This window comes from Harmonia axyridis, chromosome 1 (genome assembly GCF_914767665.1).
Source record: "Harmonia axyridis chromosome 1, icHarAxyr1.1, whole genome shotgun sequence".
Lineage (NCBI taxonomy): Eukaryota > Metazoa > Arthropoda > Insecta > Coleoptera > Coccinellidae > Harmonia > Harmonia axyridis.
The window spans coordinates 53,663,326-53,683,523 of NC_059501.1; the positions used below are offsets into that span (position 1 = coordinate 53,663,326).

The window sequence follows — 20,198 nt, forward strand, 5'->3', positions numbered from 1 at the left end:
AATTGATAGATACAATTGAATTAAAACTATTTATTTAATAGTAGTACAAAAAGGTATTCGCCAAAGAAAAATTAATAAAATTTGGATTTCATCAACAAAAAAATATAAAAAAGGAATATAAGATTCTAACATATGAATTTAGTAATAAAGAGTTCTAATAATAATAATATAAGATTCTACATTCGAAAATGTAACCTTGCCTTCCTATTCCGTATGTATTGCTATTTCTAGACATTGCTCTATTTCAGTGGTCAAAATTTGTTTTATGTATTCTGAATTGCGAACCGACGAATCTTTATATTCTTTTAAATCTATGGTCTTAAAATGTACACACATCGACTGATGTAACATCCTTCCCTAACAAAACTGAATCAGAAAACAATTTTTTTTTTTAAATTCCGAATAATTGATCACGAAGTGTATTCTTGAAGAATTTAATGTTCTCAGAATCCGCTTCATCATTCTTTTTGTACCTCTAGACCTGTAAAGGGTCTATGTAGATTGTATTGTCCCAGTGAAAGTTTTACTGCATCTATTTAAGGATCTTTTGTATTTTGTACGTTCTCATGTGATGAAAAAATCTCTGTATTTACGAAACGACAATTTGATTATAAAAATAGGACAATTTTTTCTGTAAAACCAGAATACTCCCGACTTTTCCAGGAATAACGAACGTTTTTACATTTATGCATCAGATTATAGTAAACTTTGTTCAATATTACCTGTTCGTTAAATAGATCTGTTAAATATTTATTCATATTTTTTGCTAGATCTCAAATACTCTTATTTATGAAAATAAGCCAATTCCTTCAACGAGACCGTACTAATTTGAATGACAATTTATTTGTTTGGATTCCGAACACTGTAGGAGAACCAAAAATGGCGGTGTGTGACGTCACACTAATAGAGCGTATATGGCGAGAGGCAAAACACCAAAAAGATTATACCACGTCGCAAAGGGTATATTCATTCATCAAAACGCTCGGATTTTATTGGTTCATTAAAACATGAGTTTAATCACTGAATATTCATTGAATAATCACTGAATAATCATTGAATAATCACTGAATAATCATTGAATAATCACTGAATAATCATTGAACAATCACTGAATAATCACTGAATAATCAACGAATAGTTGAATATTCATGACTACTCATGAATAATCAAGCATTAATATTTGTTTGAATGAATTATTCGAATAATCGAATAAATTTATGGATGAATATTCGAATACAAAAAGGCGAAAAAGTCCCAGCCCTAGTATCGATTTGGATATTTATTGGCAACTGAGGAAAAACTCAAAATCAACTTAGACTATCCGGGTTAGTCGCGGGAGTTTTAAGGAAAATAGAATAGAGATATAAGGATTATGAAGGGTAGTTTTCAATAGCAGGTCAAAAGATAGTTTCAGAAAGTCAGTAAAAAGGAAAAGAAAGTGAAATGAAAGTAAGTGATTCGATAGCAATCAAGATTCATACTAAAAATTTCTCGTAAATTTTTTCGGTCCATAAGGGATTAACGGTGGAATTGACAGATGGAAAGATTGAAGTCATCATACTAAAATTTAGGTGAAATATATCGACGTTTAAGACCCCTTCTTCTTCAACAGCCTGTTTGCATCCACTCCTGGATATAGGCCTCCCCTTGAATTCTCCAATTGATACGATCTTGAGCCAACCTCGTCCGACCCTTGCTTGATATCATCTAACTAGCGCTTTGGTGGTCTTCCAACACCTCGTTTATGTTCTCTTGGTCTCCATTGTACAATTTTTCTAGTCCATCGGTTATAATCCTGGCGTGTCACATGTCCCAACCAGATCCATTTCAGTTTGGCGATTCTACCCATTAGTTCTTCCACTCTTGTTCTTCTTCTGATCTCCTCATTTCGAATATGGTCTCTTAAGGAGATTCTCAATATAGCCCCCTCTATAGCTTTCTGAGTCGATCTCATTCGATTTGCTGACTGGATTGTGAGGGTCATTTTTTCCATTTCGTATGTGAGAACTGAGAGTATACAGGTGTTGAATAATTTTCTCTTTAGGTTTATGGGAATGTCTGAATTCCTTAGAACATTTTTGTATAGGTGTGCCTAGTCCTTTTCAATAGGTAAATTTAATTTCCTTCAGCATCAAGAATGCATAGCTCAGTTTCTTCAACTTAAAGGGGGTAAGACGGTGTATCAACATTTTCACATCTCTAGTCCATCAAAAATATAACATTTTCTCAGAAGAAGGTAGAAAAAATCAACAAGACCAAGAAAATTGAATTAGAATTAAATACAGTAAGGTAGGTACTTAAATAGAAATATGATTAAATTTCATGCATGTCTACATCTAATATTCTGAATGAAGTAATAATATTCATCGGGAGAAATCCCAATGGATTATTTTATAGCCAATTCCGGCATCTCATTTCAGTTATCGAACCGAACAGATTCTAATATGAAATGTTCACATTTACAGAAGCCGACACTCTCTTGAATTGAAGTACCTACCTTCCTAGCCTTTCTCGGTGTTCTCTCAATCCAATAAAACTCTAACGAAAGTGTATTCGATTTAATGCGGATATAAAATGCATTCGAAATGCTAATTTTACACCTTTTCGACGTCCTCGTTCTTTTTACTTGCGTTGGAAATTCGCAGTAAAAGTTAAAGTGATGAAGGACAGTTATTTTATGAACGAATGATTTTGCTCAACGTCATTGGATAACCTTGAAAGATATGCCGTTGTGAAAAGATATTATAAAATTAGTATATTATTCAACGAGCGGTAATGTAGGTCATAACTCACGCAGATGATGTTTGCAGCACGAGCCGCAGGCGAGTGCTGTAATTCATTAAGTGAGTTATGACGATTACCGCAAGTTGAATACTATACTTTATCTACGACTATATCAATAAATACTAAGAAAATAATACAGACTTAGAATAAAGACAGAAGGAACGGGAAATAAACATAATGTGCTCGATCCCGTACAAGAGAGATGGAAACTTAGTGCTACCAATCACAATCGAACTAGCTTCGGCTAGCTCGAATCCAGTACAGAGTACAGACATAGAAATTTATTGAAAAACCTTAATAATTGCCTACAGAAATGCATTAAAATATACCAAAAAATATTCTCTGTAAACGATTACTTAATGATCTTACTGCTACACCAATCTTGAAAATTTTTTCAAACTTCTTTATATTTTTTCGGGCAATTAATTCTGTATGGTAACATTAGCTGTTTGTCTTTTGGAAATGTATACCTTTATAATATTTCATCTTCACTATCTGAATTAATCGTTTTCAGCAAAACATTCACAATAATTAGATATCAACTTAATTTGAAAACGTCAAAAGTGACATTCCCTCGGACATTCCTCCCCTCAATAACAATAATGGAATGTTCCCTTTCGGCCAATCGAATAGAAGCAGAGAAGTATAGAAGCACAGATCCATATTTTCCGATTTATAATAGTGAGTTATAGTAGTGAGTTATTATAAATCACGCTGTTTGTTAATAGATACTATTAATTGCTCAAAAGCAGTTGAATAATGAGTTTATAATTCAATAGGAGTAGATTTATTATTTCAGGGTGGTTTAAATATTTCATTATTACAAATGACTGATTTTCACAATTGATGTTGAGTGGTTTATTTAGCTCGAAACGATTTTCGTTATACAGAGTGTAGCATTTGAAAAATGTCGATATGAAATAATTATTACAAAAACGGAATAAACTCCAATGAGTTAAGCTTCATTAGTAAATGTCCTTCTACAAAAGAGAGTTTACGTTGAAGATTTTCGACTTATACATGGTTAAGATGTCTAGCTGAAAGATTTGAACAGCCTGTATACTGAAAAAGTGAGATCTTGCCCCAAAATTGATTATTTCTGTAAAGAAGGCATGTAATTCAACAATAAAGTTTGGCATCACTTCATTATAATGAGTAAACTGGAATAAGAACATTCAGCTATTACGAAAGCTACGAAATTCCAAAGATATTTTAATGTTTGGTCCCAAACAATAGTGATCCTTCTAAATTAAGCAGATAAACTTATGTTGGGTATAGCGACCTCTAGCCCTTATAATAGCGCTCATTTAGTTCGGCATGTTCTGAATTAACCCCCTATTCCAAGTTATCCCACCCTTCAATAGAATATTTATGTAGTTGTTGCAGATTTGCTGGGACATTATTGACGCCTAGTATTCTTCTCTGAAGGTAGTCCCAAATATGTTCTATTTGGTTCCGAGTCCGGAGGCCAGTTTAAAACTTGGATATAAACTACTTCAAGGTAGTATCATACTATATCACCCAATTAGGAAGAACATTATTATCTATTTAGGTGAAATCATCTCCAACAAATAGGGAAGATGGTGTCCTTGAAAATATCCTCCAGTATCTGTCGACATTTAGTAATCCTCCAGTTAAAGCAAGCAGTACTGTTCGTCTCCTGAAAGAAATACTGCCTCCCGAAAGTATACTCTGGAGAGGTATGGTCACATCCAAAATTAGTAATGCTCGCCGTGTTGTGTCCACAATGTGATACGTGAGTCTGAGGTGTAAAGGCGAATTTAAACAAATTTATTCAGTATCAACAATAAAACAACACGTGATATAAAACATTATGCAGAGTTTTCTGTTTGAAGTTAAAATTACATATTGAGGACCATTAAAATCAGGCGATTCCGTTGGACTGAGCTGACATTTTGTCTATATTCTAAGACTTTACCAAGGCTAGTCCATTTTGTTAGTCCATCATTTGAAAATTTTTGTGATGACCCTCCATGCTCAATCAAGCTGAAATATATTGTCTCCTTCATCAGGTTGTATTTGAATAACACTATACTGATAATTCCACCTGATAATGCAGATGAATTATTATCAATTTTCAATGCTTTTCATCCAAACTAGAAGAAAAAGATAGTGCATTGTTTTTTCTGCAACTCAAAAGGGAATAAGCCTCCAGACCTGATGTTATCTCAAATAAGAGTCTGTTATCAGAAAACGCCGTGGAAGCTTTTACAGGTTGTGTAATCCATTCTGAAATCTTTTCAGAAAGATGGAAGAGAGCCACCGAAGCCAGGAAAGGAACATATATCGGGTGTCCCAAGGTGAGTGGCCTATTAGATTATTATGGAAACTATTGATGGTAAAGATTTCAAATTTTGTGGATAGATATTTGGCCATGTAAGGTACATTTTTGAAATAATTTCACATTTCCAGTGTTGCCGGATGTACAACAATTTGGCAACAACTTTGTTATTTTAAATGGGACATCCGGTATTTCTATTTTTTTATGATACTCCATAAAATATTAAATCTATTCACTCTTACTTTTCCATCCCTATCTTTAACGGTTTTTGAGTTATTAATTATTTTTCGAAATTTTAGATCAAATTGGCGTATTACGAAAATGACTCTAGTTCGCTCAATATTTGAGATTTGAGTCTGAAATTTTGCAAGTCGTTAGATATTGATTTGATCTGTGTAACTGCTTTTGAATTATGGTTGTCAATAATACAGGACGGACCGAAAAAAATCATCATCTGCCAAGTTCCAAAATTGTAAAAAAGTCTATTTTTTCAAATTAGACACCTAGTTTATTTTTCAATTTTTGGAATCAGGACAACACACTCTACAATTTTTCTATTCACGTCCCTATACCTATCTCAACTGGATTCCGAGTTGTATGCGTTTATTAGATTTCACATTGATTCAATAAGCGTAAATTTCTTTTGTATTGTTATTTTCTCCATGTCGTTCATAGATCGATATATCAATGAATCAGTTCAATCCATAAATGTCAAAATAAACAATTATTGCCTAACAGGTGTTTTGTTCCGAGGTTTTTCTATAAATAATGGCTCAAGAAAGATATACACATATAACGCATATAACTCGGAATCCAATGGAGATAGGTATAGGGACGTAAATAGAAAAATTGTAGAGTGTGTTGTACTGATTCCAAAAAATGAAAAATAAACTAGGTGTCTAATTTGAAAAAATAGACTTTTTTACAATTTTGTAACTTGGCAAATGATGATTTTTTTTGGTCCGTCCTGTATTATTGACAACCATAATTCGAAAGCAGTGACACAGATCAGATCAATATCTAACGACTTGCAAAATTTCTGACTTGAATCTGAAATATTGAGCGAACTAGAGTCATTTTCGTAATACGCCAATTTGATCTGAAATTTCTAAAAATAATTAATAACTCAAAAACCGTTAAAGATAGAGAAAGAAAAGTAAGAGTGAATAGATTTAATATTTTATGGAGTATCATAAAAAAAAATAGAAATACCGGATGTCCCATTTAAACTAACAAAGTTGTTGCCAAATTGTCATACATCCGGCAACACTGGAAATGTGAAATTATTTCAAAAATGTACCTTTCATGGCCAAATATCTATCCACAAAATTTGAAATATTTACCATCAATAGTTTCCATAATAATCTAATAGGCCGCTCACCTTGGGACACCCGATATTGCCGATTGGCCGACATCATCAGGCTAAAGAACATTCTGCCAGATGAAAAGTTTTGATTTTCCAACTCTCCACCATAATCATCTGCTCAGAGTTGTGTAAAATGCATCGATCGGTTTCGAATGAAGGTGGGTAATTGGTTTGGTACAATATTGCTCGATAGTTCTAAGGCTTTCGTCACCATATGGCAGGAGGGTCCTGTCTTCAAACTTCATGAAGCGATGTTCCCCTTCCACTATCTTCTCTAGAATCGTTCCTTCAGAGCAAAAATCTTCTCTGACCCTAGAGATTATTGGGCCCAAGGTAGTTTGCCCCAGGGCTCTATGCACCAGAGTCTCACGCCCTCGCTATGACTGAAACGCGCCAAAACGAAAATGTCAAATTAAACGTAAACAAACCAGCGTTCTACAGCTGTCTCGTATGGGGAGTAATGGTCTTCTTTCTTTCTCACAACTGTCAGGGCTTGAGCCCCGCTAATGCGCTCTTGAAACTTTTGGAAAAGAAGAAGCAGACCCCAATTGATAAGTAAGAGAAATCCTCGACTACCACGAATCTTCTAGCCGATACAAGCGCCCAAAACTTGTACTTCAAAGAGAATATTTCGATGATCATCAGTTAATAGCGAAATATACTCAATCTCCCTCAAAAGGTTGCGTTCAGCCAATGTATCCTTTCCAAAAGTCAACGAAAGCAGAAAGGTCATCTCATTTCTCCCCATTCAACCCCTTTTAGATCGGAATAAATGAATCTATGAGATTCCAAACAGCAGGTTAGTGAGGTAGGTCTTGTTCTTCAAATGCGAAGAACCACATTCTTCGACCTTTCAAAAGGTAAAAGTATGTGGGCAAGCCTATAATATAGGTATTACGACATGACATTTTTGACCTTACTAAGCGATGTAAGGATCATTCGACGGTATAACTATCAACCTTTTACTGCGGGCACTAAAACTTAATATGCCATATTGTCACCGCCAGACTACTAAAACAGAAGCTATTTTCCCAATAGGATGAACAGCTAAATAGGCAATAGTTCTATCCCCTGCATTAAATTCGCTGACATCGTATTGATTTTCACGTCTTCAAGGTTTTTTATTATAATGTATTGCAGAACAGGGGCCCAATAACAGAAAACAATCTTATGGATACAGTTTTTTTCACGCCAATGTAGGTAGATTAGATAGAATGAATCATTCTTAAAAATTGTCCTAAGTATTCATAAGATACAGGGTGTTTTCATTTTAACAAAATATTTCAACCGATTCAACTGTGTGAGAAAATTCGATCATATTAGTCATTATCTTAGGATAAATGGATGGCTGAACATGAGCGAGCGCAGATATTTGCATACAATCTATTTTTTCCGGAAATTCTTCTGAGTTCTTCTGAAGTTCATGATGTCAGTGTACGATCAAGAGGTAGACTATCGATACCGAAACATTCCCTGCGGCTGTTCGAGCGGTCCTTCTCATATCAGATTGTTAATCTTTTGAACAAACTGCCTTTTGACATTTTGGAGATTGGTTCACAGAGACGTTTCAGAATAAATATTTTTGAAAACCTCATTTCGTCCCCGCAATCTTTTATTTTATTGGATAAGAGGTAGTTTTCGAAATTGGATGTTTCTCTTAATTTCCGAACTGCAGGTTCGATCGAGATGAAAATTTGCACTTGGATGTAGAATGACAATTAGGAGCCTCGGGCGATTATCATGTTAGTCAGATAATAAGGACCATAAATTGAAGGAGAATATACAAACAAAATTACTCAATATTTCCGTAACCACAAAATTGACATATGGCATGTTTTCAAATATTTTTGCCAAATATATATATTTTTTTATGTAACCCTTCTAATGCTACAACACATCAAAATATATTTGGATGAACTCACTTGAGCTTTGGACGGATGAGGTCCTCCTTGGAACTCTACAGTTCCATAGGCGTCCGTAGGAAAGGCCGCTGTACATTTCGATGGTAACCATATTTCAGTTTGGATTTTTTCTGAATTTTCAGTGATGAATTTATGTTGTTCTAGAGTTCTATCACAGCAACATCTGAAAAGAAATAGTAAGATATAATAAAAGTTTTACAATAATAAAATCTATATAATTTCATCTATTCGATTTCACTATCCAATATTCGTGATTGGGATAAACAAAGTCTAGAGAACTTTTCAAATTTTCAAGAAAACTAGGAAAAGAATTATTCATAACTTATAAGTGTAGACTACTACATATTATATCAAACAACAGGAATTGATCCCTAGTGTAGGTTCAAAATAAATTGATTCTTCATTAGTTGTAGAGGAAAAATATAGATTTATGAAATAATTATAATATTAATTAAATTGTTTCTCCCTCTAGTAAAACAGAATTTTTGTTTCAATTTGTACACATGATTCAAAGAATGAGATTGAATTAGATATATATGGACCATTGAATTTCAATTATGAATTAGCTCAAATATTTTGCGAAATACATTCATAATGAAATAAATGAACATGCCTTAGGGGAAAATGCCTTAGGTCATGGAGATGTAAATAGGGTGTTTCACTAATAACTGTACAGGCATTCATATCAGATGCAAGTTATTTTGAGAGATACAGGTTGTTTTATATAGTTTATCGAAAACTTTCAAACAAAATTCAAAATATTGATACGAAGTGTGGCGGCATTGTTTTTGAGAAGAAATACGTTATATTAAAATTTGATTTACAGGATGTTTTACAATATGTAACATGAAAAATATTATTTTGACAGTCCAAACCTGCCCTACCGACAAGTCACTAAATGAATATTGGAGTTAATTATAACCTCATTTTCTGAAATTCTCATGAATATCCATAATGACATTCAATTGGAAGTTTTCAATAAAATACAAAAAACAGTCCATAATATTCAAATTTTGAGCCACGATTGATCTCGAACGTCAAGGTTTGATTCACTGACCCTCAACTGAAAACCTAGAAACTTAAAATTCTCAGGTGACTTCGGAGATCGAATTCCGTGGCTGAGCCCGAAATGAAAATTTTCATTTGAATGGATAATAAAATTGTGAATTTTTTTGCAAATTTTCAGGTTAATTGCTTAACCGGTTAATATGAGACTTCAAAAAGAATATCTGAAAAAAAAAATTTTTACTTTCTGTGACCACAAAACCAACAGTGTTGTGATTTTGAGTTTTGATGTTAAACAACCATTTTAAGTTCCGTGAAAAATTCCAAACCATTCTCATTGAAAAACCATCGTATAATCTATTCATATGTCTCTTGTCGAATTCTTTACTTCTTTCGAAACTTAATGAAATACTTGGAGGCACATGTATTGATAAATAAAATGCATTTGCAATTTTTCGATCGAAATGCAATTGGCCACTTCTTTTATTGAATATTATATATTGAATGTTGAAAATAGAAAAAAATGATGAGGAACAAGAAATAACAGACATCAATAAAACTGGGAAGACAAATTTCAATATTTACACATGTAACTCAGATAAAATGTTACATGAAGCCATATTATTTTTTTATTTCGTTTAGTATGTAATGAGTCTTTTCATTGGATTTGGGAAATGGATCAATGGAATTGCGAATTGCCTAGCCTCGGGCAAAGGCTTCATAACCATTACGATTACCATTTTTAGTATTTTTATTTCACTAAATAGTCAATATCGTAAATTTCATATCGATTATTTAGTCTTCGAAACAGATATTAAATCTAGTGATAACGCCTAATTGTCCCATTGTTTGAGTTTATTGGGGCAATAGACAGCATTGTGCTTATTACTGCACATATTCCGATAAAATGAGAGTCATGAATCAATGAATCGATACATCGATAATTCAATAGAGTAACTAAAAGAAAGTTTCATTTGAGAAATAAAAAGATAGCTAGGTGCCTTGAAACTTATCGGAAAAACGTTGCAGGTATATCAATAAATGTATAACATTGTTATTGTTACTTCCGCTAGTATAGAGATTACATTCAGAAAACTGAACGATTTTTGTTTCGAAACGAATGTGAAATAACATATTGAAAGTAACAATCGGACTTTGAGCATAACCTGTGATTCAGTTTGTCTACACTGTCCAAATTTGTAAATTGAGTTTTACAATTTTTTGAATGAATAACAAAGCTTTTATTGAAATAACAACACCGCATTCATTAGTTTTCAGTTGATAGAAAACAAAAAAATTCGCAATAAGTTTTAAGGTCAATTTCTGAAAATTCATCGAAAAATTCTTCGATACTTAGCTCATTCCTTACGAAACCCACCATCCAATATTCATTATGAGTTTTTTAAATTGATATTGACTACCTTTATGACTTTTAGATAACAGATGAAACAAAGTGAAAAAGAGGCAACGATCGAATAGAATCCAAAGCAGAAATCAAAAATCGAAATGAACCACAAAAACAAGTAAAAGATATTACGGTTAAGTGCTGATATTTTCAAATTTTTTTCGACACAGTATCATTAGGCTCCATTAGGTTTGAATTCTGAAATTGTTTGGAAATACACAGGGCATACCAAAAAAGTGTAAATGACCAAACTTATATGCTTCTTCTAACAGGCCAATTGAAAAGTCCCCGGACTACCATAGTAAAACACATTTTTTTGGCAAAATTCGATTTCATTATACAACATAGTTGCTTTCGAGGGCGATACAGCAATTATAGCGATCTGTTCGATACCACTTTTGTTGTACGATTTGTCTTTCGCTTCAAAATAAGCCTCAGTTTCGGCGATTACTTCTTCAATGGCGCTAAATTTCTTTCCAGCGAGCATTCTTTTGAGGTCTGAGAACAGTAAAAAGTAGCTGGGGGCCAGATCTGGCGAATACGGTGGATGCATAAGCAATCATTTTGCCATTGTTTTCAGAACCTTTTTTTCTTCAAATGACCCCGCTGTTGATGGTCTGGTCCTTTTGGAGGCAATCAATGAATATTATACGTTGCGCATTCCAGAATACTGATGTCATAACCTTGCCAGCTGAATGTTTTTCCTCGCTTTGGATTCGGTTTATCGTGTACAGTCCACTCAGCTGACTGTCGATTGGACTCAGGAGTGGAATGATGGATCAATGTTTCATCCATTGTCACATATCGACGCAAAAATTTAGGTTTATTGCACTTAAACAGCTTCAAACACTGCTCAGAATGAACACGTTGTTGCTTTTGATCGATTGATCGCGCGGCACCCATTTTGTACACAGCTTTCTCATGTAAAAATATTCGTGAATGATATTATGTACACGTTCAGATGATATCTTCACAATGACTTCTATCTTGATCAACTTCATTTTACGGTCATTCAAAATTATTTCGTGAACTATTTTGATTTTTTCGTCGGTGACAGCCTCTTTTGGGCGTTCACTGCGTTCGCCGTCTTCGGTGCTCATTACACCACATTTAAACTTAGCATACCAATCAATGATGGTTGATTTTCCTGGGGCAGACCTCGGAAACTCTTCAACAAGCCAAGATTTTGCTTCAACTGTATTTTTCCCCTTAAAAAAAGCAATATTTTATCAGCACACGAAATTTTTTTTTCCATCTTTTCTCAAATAACAAAAGTAGCTACACTCACAATGTATGTATCTCACAAACTAATAGTCGGATTGCTGTCAAATTTTAATACGTATCGTTTGGAGGTTGGTACTAACTAAAAATTATATGGATTTAATACTAGCACCGCCATCTGTGCATCAGACCGGGGACTTTTCAATTGCCTAATATGTCCAAATAATGAAATCCAAAACTTCACTGCTTGACCCTTATAGAGCGTTACGTAAATGGTGGAACCTCCTGTAGGCATAGCTTAATACAAATGATAACAAAATTTCCGGTTATTCGTGATAGAATGAAAACAAGCAATTTGGATCTCCCTAGTAATAATATAACTTGATGTCGTCATTGGCCTTTCTTCTCAATTTCTGTGATGTAAGTATTCCTTGGTCGGATGCATCTTTCCAATTTCATTTCAAATTGAATTCCCACGAATCCTTTGTCTCCCTTCCTAAATCGACCTGAATCTTCAAAAACAAACTCGTGACATATTCAGAGACCGAACCTTATTTATGGGTGTTTTCGATCCCTAAAACACATATTGAACCTTCTGTATAAGAAGGAGGATATTGCTTTACTGTTATACATACTTTGGCCCTTTATTTTTAGTTGAAAGTTCAAGGGATTAAGCTTGTCAGAAAATAGGGATTATTTTTTTATTGGGGATGACGTGGAGTTGGGCTCAATGAAAAACGACGGCAACCGAATTACGTTGAGTTCCGATAAGATGTGCTTTTTGAGAGCTTATTATCTGAACAGATGGAATTCTCATTTAGTCACGATGTATGTGATTTTTTTATTTTGAATATAGGGAATGGTATCTATCTATAATATTATGATGGGATGATTAGTGGCCAAATTTTTGATTGTCCGACAAGCTGTCCGGCCGTCAATATGATTACTTCCGAATGAATATTCCAAAAAATTTTAAATTTTCAAGATACGTTCAGATCTTGGATACCGAAGTCAAGTTTGTTAATGGGTTTAATCCAACTAAGGGTTTCGTAAATATGACCATTCGAAATATGGCGTAACTTCTCATTTCGAAGCTACAGAATCAGGAATGTCGAAATTGGACCAGTGAAAAGCGAAATACAGTGGACTCACGTTAATTCGAAACACCACGGGACCAAGATTTTTCGCCGAGTTACGTATAGTTCAACAAAGGCGTAGTTCAGGTTATACAGGTCATTCTTGATTAAATTCGACTTACACAGATAATGAGATATAGAGGTAAACCAAATAAAAATTCAAGACCCATGAAATAGACTCTCCGTATTGACAAATTCTAAATATTTTAAGTGTTTCTCTGATGAAGAAGTCTTATTTAGACTCAAAAACGTCAAAAAAGGTATTTAATTCAAAGTGTGATTGTTCGTTTCATTTTAGGAAACATTTTTTTCAATCTGACAAGTCCTGACAAATTATTGCAATTATATGCCCAGGAGCAATTTGTTCAAGTTTTTTGAGCTTGTTTCAGCAATCGAGAGTGAACACTCTAAATAAGTTTTTCGTAATGATTGCAATCTCCTGAGAGGTCTCTCAGAGGTGTAGGAGAGTCAGGATAAAAAACATTAAACAAAAATGTGTTTCCTACAGCCTTCACAAAACTGAAAAATAAACGAAACAAAACTCTATAAAACAACACGATGCAATTATTACATCATGAAATACACCCGATTTACCGACATGTTTCGACTTGTGCGGAGGGGTTTGGAATTAACTACAGGCTTCGAGTTATGGAGGTAGTTTTTGTATGTCTTCGACTTATAGAGGTAAAAATGTTGAAATAAATTCGTAAAATCACTTCCAGTTATGCATGGAAAATTTTCCGGCTTGAATCGGTTTTTCCAAGGGGATAGAAAATAATTTGAGTTATCGAGGATTTCGAGATTTCAAGGTTCTAGTTAACGAGAGTTCACTGTATAAAGAGACTGGGAATTTCAAGTTTCGATTAGGTAACAATAACAATAATAACAATAATATTTATTAATCTCAAAAATTATTCACAACATCAAAATCAATGCAAACGAATAAAATAGAGACAAGTCATAAAATAATAAATGTGCAAGGAGCTGAATGATGGGGAATACCCATATCGAATATCATCAATATTCGATCATTAGAGCGCTATATTTGGTGATCTTTCGGTCCCGAATTTTTCACATTCGAATTCGAAAAAGATTCCTATGGAGTATCCAATATCCAAACCTTAAATATGAAAATAAATTTCATCGAAATCGGAAAGTACAACCTGACAATCGGCATAACCGATTTCCAGAGAATCTGAAATTTCTACGAAATCTGAAAAAAAATAACAAATTTATCAGAATCAACAAGCTGAATGAGGGATATGGAAATACCAGGAATTTTACGGTTTTGAATGATCTACAAGTATCCTATATCTGAAAATGATGAAACTTGTAAGGGGCCATCTAGAAACCAAGCATACTAGCTACATTAAGTTCCGTTAAAATCAAATATGAATTTCCGAATTCACAGTTTTAGAAGGATTTGCGGATACATAGACCGACAGAAAAGTAGACACAAAACCAAAATTCTTCAGAATTGACTGGAATGAATTTTTCGAATGGAAATTTTGAAATCGAAGATCAAACATTTTTTCATTCAGAAAGTGATCACAAGCACAAAGCTTTGCGAGACTCGGAATCAAAAAAGAGCATTACCACAGATCGGTCTGGGTTGGAATTTTGCATGTGGATATACAATAACAATTTCAGACTGTGTACAACATTTCATTCAAAATTTTGTTTATGAAATACACTTACAGCTTCTGTAGGTGTTCGCTCCTAATATCTTGAAGAACGACTAAGAGAGAGAGTTCAGATGTTTTGGATTTCTAGGTTAAAATATACTATTTATCAAAGAGTGAAGCAAATATTTATTTCAAACAATTCATTATGAATTTCAAAACCTAATAGGATGTTATGGTTATGTTATTGATCATATAGAACACTTCTAATGGTTGTTTATGTCTAATTACCATAGGCGGCGCTTTGCATTACGTGTACACAAAGATATGAATAACCGATCTAAAGTACACGATTTATTATATGTTTATTTTCTTTGTCATTTTAATTAGTTTGCGTCTAGATAAGTTCGGATATATTAGTTGAATAGCGTATTATAAGTTTTAACATACGTAGAACTCGAGCGTGTTTTTTTTTGTTTTTGCTTTATAGATTATTAGACATTTCAGATTGTAAGAAAATATTATGGATTCATTAGGCTTAAAACCAATATAAACTTCAACTTTCAATAGGAAATAAGACAAGAAAGAGCTAACTAATACAGGAAAGTTCTAAACACTGAACCAAGAGAACTAGGAACAGACAAGTGGAACCAGAGGGTTAGAGAACTGAATGCCATAGATCATTTTGTATAGAAGTAGCAAAACTGCCTACGGCTAAAGAAAACTATAGTTCCCTCACCACATAAGTAAACAAAAAGTTTGACTGATAACAGTGAAAAGAGAAGGCAAGATAAACTAAAGAGTCAGCTCTAGTAAAAAATCATAGAAATTAATTACCGTCTCAAACATATAAAGGACAATTGGTGTTTTTGAAATCAGACACCCTATTAGACCTACTTGATCACTATTACAACTTTGCTTCCGTAGTTTTTAATAGACTGTTGTAGCGGTAAGTGGTAGTCGAAATAAAAAGATCGAAGATGTGATACAATAAGCTTAGGTATTTGTAAACATAACGCCATCGAAATATTAGTCCATTTGTGTCTGCATCATATATCATAAAGTTATTCTCGATTAAACATGTCAGCTTACGAGCCAAATTCTCGTCATTTGCGGGAGGTTTTAATTTTCTGAATGAATGAATGATGAACGGCGTTTGTTTGCTTGTGAACAGCGGCTTGAAAGGCAAATACGAAAGGGATTACTGCATCTCATTGTGACTGGAGACAAAAATTGGGTTCATTACGATAATCCCTAACGCAGAAAATCATGTGGATATCCCGGCCATGCTTCCACGTCGACGGCCAAACTGATTATACACGGTTCCAAGGTCATGCTCAGTATTTGGAGGGATCATCACGGCGTTGTGTATTATGAGTTGTTAAAATCCACTGAAACAATAGCAGGCGATCGTTATCGAACGCAATTAATGCGTTTGAGCCGAACATTGAAAGACAAACGGTCGCAATACAACAACAGCCATGATAAAGTGATTTTACAGCAAGACAATGCTCGACCCCATAACTTGTCAAGACATACGTTGAAATGGTAAGTCCTACCCCATCCCCAGATCAACATCTCCAGATGTTGATCCCTCGGACTATCACTTGTTTTGATCAATGGCACACGGCCTGGCTGACCAGCACTTGCGGTCTCATGAAGAAATAAAAAATTGGATCGATTCATGAATTGCTTCAAAAGATGACCAGTTTTTCAACGCGGAATTCGTTCGCTGCACGAAAGATGGGAGAAAGTAGTGGTCAGCGATGGACAATACTTCGAATCATGAATGTAAAACCAGTTTTTTTACAATGAAGCCTCGAATTTCGGAAAAAAAAGGCGGAATCAAAATTGTACGGTTATGTAATAGACACAAATGAATTAAATTTCCAAATAAATGATAAATAATTACATATAAGGTGTCCCATTTTAAGAATAAAGTCGAAGAACTCTATAATATCTTTGAAAAGATGCCATATTTGAAAAATCGGTAACGGTATGCTTTTCGACAAATCTGCAGCTACAAAATGCGTTGAAAAATATAGGGTGTCCTTAAAGATTTTTTTCTCTAAGTTTTATAGTTCTCGAGATGCTTTCAGTGAGCATCGAATATGGGATACGCTGCATACTAAGTTGTTCGAAAGGCAAATAGCAGATCGTTATGGGTGGAAGCTAGTGTAACCGCAAAATTTTGTGAGAATAGTATTAATTGGAACCCCTCATTTAGATAAGCTTATCGGCAACAATGTCATGATGAATCTCATCATGTTCATCTGCACATATGTATATGTAGTTCTATGGTCCACAAGAGCGAAATAGTCGCATGAATGTACCAATAATCCTTCGAATTATTTCATTGATAGTCAGAATTAATGGCAATAAGTCATAATTATTGATATTATGGCACATATTATCAAAACGTAAACTGTGAAACTCTCTGGGAGATTAAAATCTGTTGTTGAACGATTCGAATGCCTATTGCTGGAAATATGTAACTGAACCAACTAATATTCAGGAATGTTTGAAGACAACAAAAAGCCAACATTTACTAAAGATTTTCCTTTCGAAGAAAATTTGTTGCGCAACATGAAAAAACACATATCTGTATGAATACTGCGGATTTGCTAATTCCAGAAGAATAATTTACGAATTGCTTCACAGTTCTGGAGGTGGTATGATCTTATTCTGGAAAATAATATGATATTTTACAAATACATATTACTTTGACGAAAACCGTGAGAGCTATTCGAATGAAAAATGTATCAGATTAAGATATTGCCTGCTGTTTCCAAATATCCTGAGCCTAATAGATTTTTTACTTTGAAATTTTGATTATTCGATCAATTATATTGAATTCGATTATATTATCCGCTATTGAAATTTTGTAAATGAGTCCAGATATTCTGCGACTTTTTTCATTAAATATTATGGATTTTTTGTTTGACTGTTTCTAAGCTGAAACAATCCACTGTTGAAAAAAAAATGAGAGGGATTTCCTCCACCTGGCTTTCCGGGAATCAGTCAAACATTAGGTATGCATTCATTTCCTCTCTGGCGCTCCTGCGATGACAAAAGGGTTTACGAAATTATACATTCACTTTATCTTCTTTCTTGTTACGAAGCATATGTAGAGAGCAGCAGCACTGTACGACGGTCGATTATTTTTTTCACAATAGTGGTGAATTATTATTATTATTCCTTAAATTCACCATCATTCATGGGTTCCTCCGTGTCGTGGGGGAGACGGCCTTTGATCGCTTTTTACGATCCGCAGAGCTACGGTGGGAGAATTCTTGAGCTGCTTTCCACACGGCTTCGTCCGTTACCCTGGACAGGGACCCTTCGACAGGTTTCAGCTTCCCGGGTCAGAGAGCTCCTGGAATCTGCGGTGGGCAGGAGTCGATTCAACTCTCCTGATAGGTGAATCGCTAGAGATTCACCTACCGCTACCCTATTATTATTATTATTATTATTATAATTAGATTTGAATCAAGGACATGGTCCTGTGAGATAAATAGCATTACAGTCATACAAGCAGTTGGGCACAAGAGAAGTACCATAGCAGTATTTAACAGACATATAGAAACAACCAAAATATGTAGGAAAATTACATGCAGACAATTTTTCGATTCCGGAGGTAATTTTTCAGGAATTGAGAAATTTTCTACATGCCATTTTATTATTTTCCTTGTAATTTTAAAGATAAGTCAGTGCTTTGTATCTACATTGAACATGTCATAAATTCTTTAGCGAAAAACGATAAGTTATCAACATACACCTTTCAATTCGCAAATTGAAAATATTGTCATTCTTCAGTGTATATCGGGTGTCCCAAGGTGAGTGGCCTATTAGATTATTATGGAAACTATTGATGGTAAAGATTTCAAATTTTGTGGATAGATATTTGGCCATGTAAGGTACATTTTCAAAATAATTTCACATTTCCAGTGTTGCCGGATGTACGACAATTTGGCAACAACTTTGTTATTTTGAATAGGACATCCGGTATTTCTATTTTTTTTATGATACTCCATAAAATATTGAATCTATTCACTCTTACTTGTCCATCCCATCCGGACCAAAAAAAATCATCATTTGCCAAGTTACAAAATTGTAAAAAAGTCTATTTTTTCAAATTAGACACCTAGTATATTTTTCAATTTTTGGAATCAGTACAACACACTCTACAATTTTTCTATTCACGTCCCTATACCTATCTCAACTGGATTCCGAGTTATATGCGTTATATGTGTATATCTTTCTTGAGCCATTATTTATAGAAAAACCTCGGAACAAAACACCTGTTAGGCAATTATTGTTTATTTTTACATTTATGGATTGAACTGATTCATTGATATATCGATCTATGAACCACATAGAGAACATAATACAAAAGATATTAACACTTATTGAATCAATGTAAAATCTAATAAACGCATATAACTCGGAATCCAGTTGAGATAGGTATAGGGACGTGAATAGAAAAATTGTAGAGTGTGTTGTATTGATTCCAAAAATTGAAAAATATACTAGGTGTCTAATTTGAAAAAATAGACTTTTTCACAATTTTGTAACTTGGCAAATGATGACTTTTTTTGGTCCGTCCTGTATTATTGACAACCATAATTCAAGAGCAGTGACACAGATCAGATCAATATCTAACGACTTGCAAAATTTCTGACTTAAATCTCAAATATTGAACGAACTAGAGTCATTTTCGTAATACGCCAATTTGATCAAAAATTTCGAAAAATAATTAATAACTCAAAAACCGTTGAAGATAGGGATGGAAAAGTAAGAGTGAATAGATTTAATATTTTATGGAGTATCATAAAAAAATAGAAATACCGGATGTCCTATTCAAAATAACAAAGTTGTTGCCAAATTGTGGTACATCCGGCAACACTGGAAATGTGAAATTATTTTAAAAATGTACCTAACATGGCCAAATATCTATCTACAAAATTTGAAATTTTTACCATCAATAGTTTCCATAATAATCTAATAGGCCACTCACCTTGGGACACCCGATATAATTGTTTAAAAAAATTATATAAAAACCCTATATGAAAATCTGGTGGTAGTATCTATCTATAATACGTTTTGAACTGGGAAGTCACGTGGTGATATTCCCTCTTAAGAGGGGTCTATACCGTTTCAGCGATCAGTTCAAAAATTAGTACGCTTTATTTTACGTTGAAGATCATACATTCATATGAGTTTTTCACTATTATTCATTTTAAAAAGTTCGTCATTGCGGAAAGTTATTTTTCTAAATTTCTTTGGAATAAAAAAAAAAATTAGGTGATTTTTTTTTTGAAAAATAAATGTATGCATGATTGCATGACATAATTTCACAAGCAAACATTTATTTTTGTATAAATTTTTACATAACAATATTTTTTTTTTTTACTTTGAATGAAGGCATCGACTGC

General features: G+C 33.8%; 1 protein-coding gene across 25 annotated transcripts in view; it reads right to left on the reverse strand.

Annotated features, from left to right (window-relative positions):
* LOC123671736 (transient receptor potential cation channel trpm) overlaps positions 1-20,198 on the reverse strand; it is a 241,241-nt gene that overhangs the window by 70,674 nt on the left and 150,369 nt on the right. For all 25 annotated transcript variants that reach the window (XM_045605743.1, XM_045605742.1, XM_045605738.1 and 22 more), the window contains one exon: positions 8,375-8,537. In XM_045605743.1, coding sequence (XP_045461699.1) covers positions 8,375-8,537 — 163 coding nt within the window. The remainder of the gene's footprint in view (positions 1-8,374; positions 8,538-20,198) is intronic.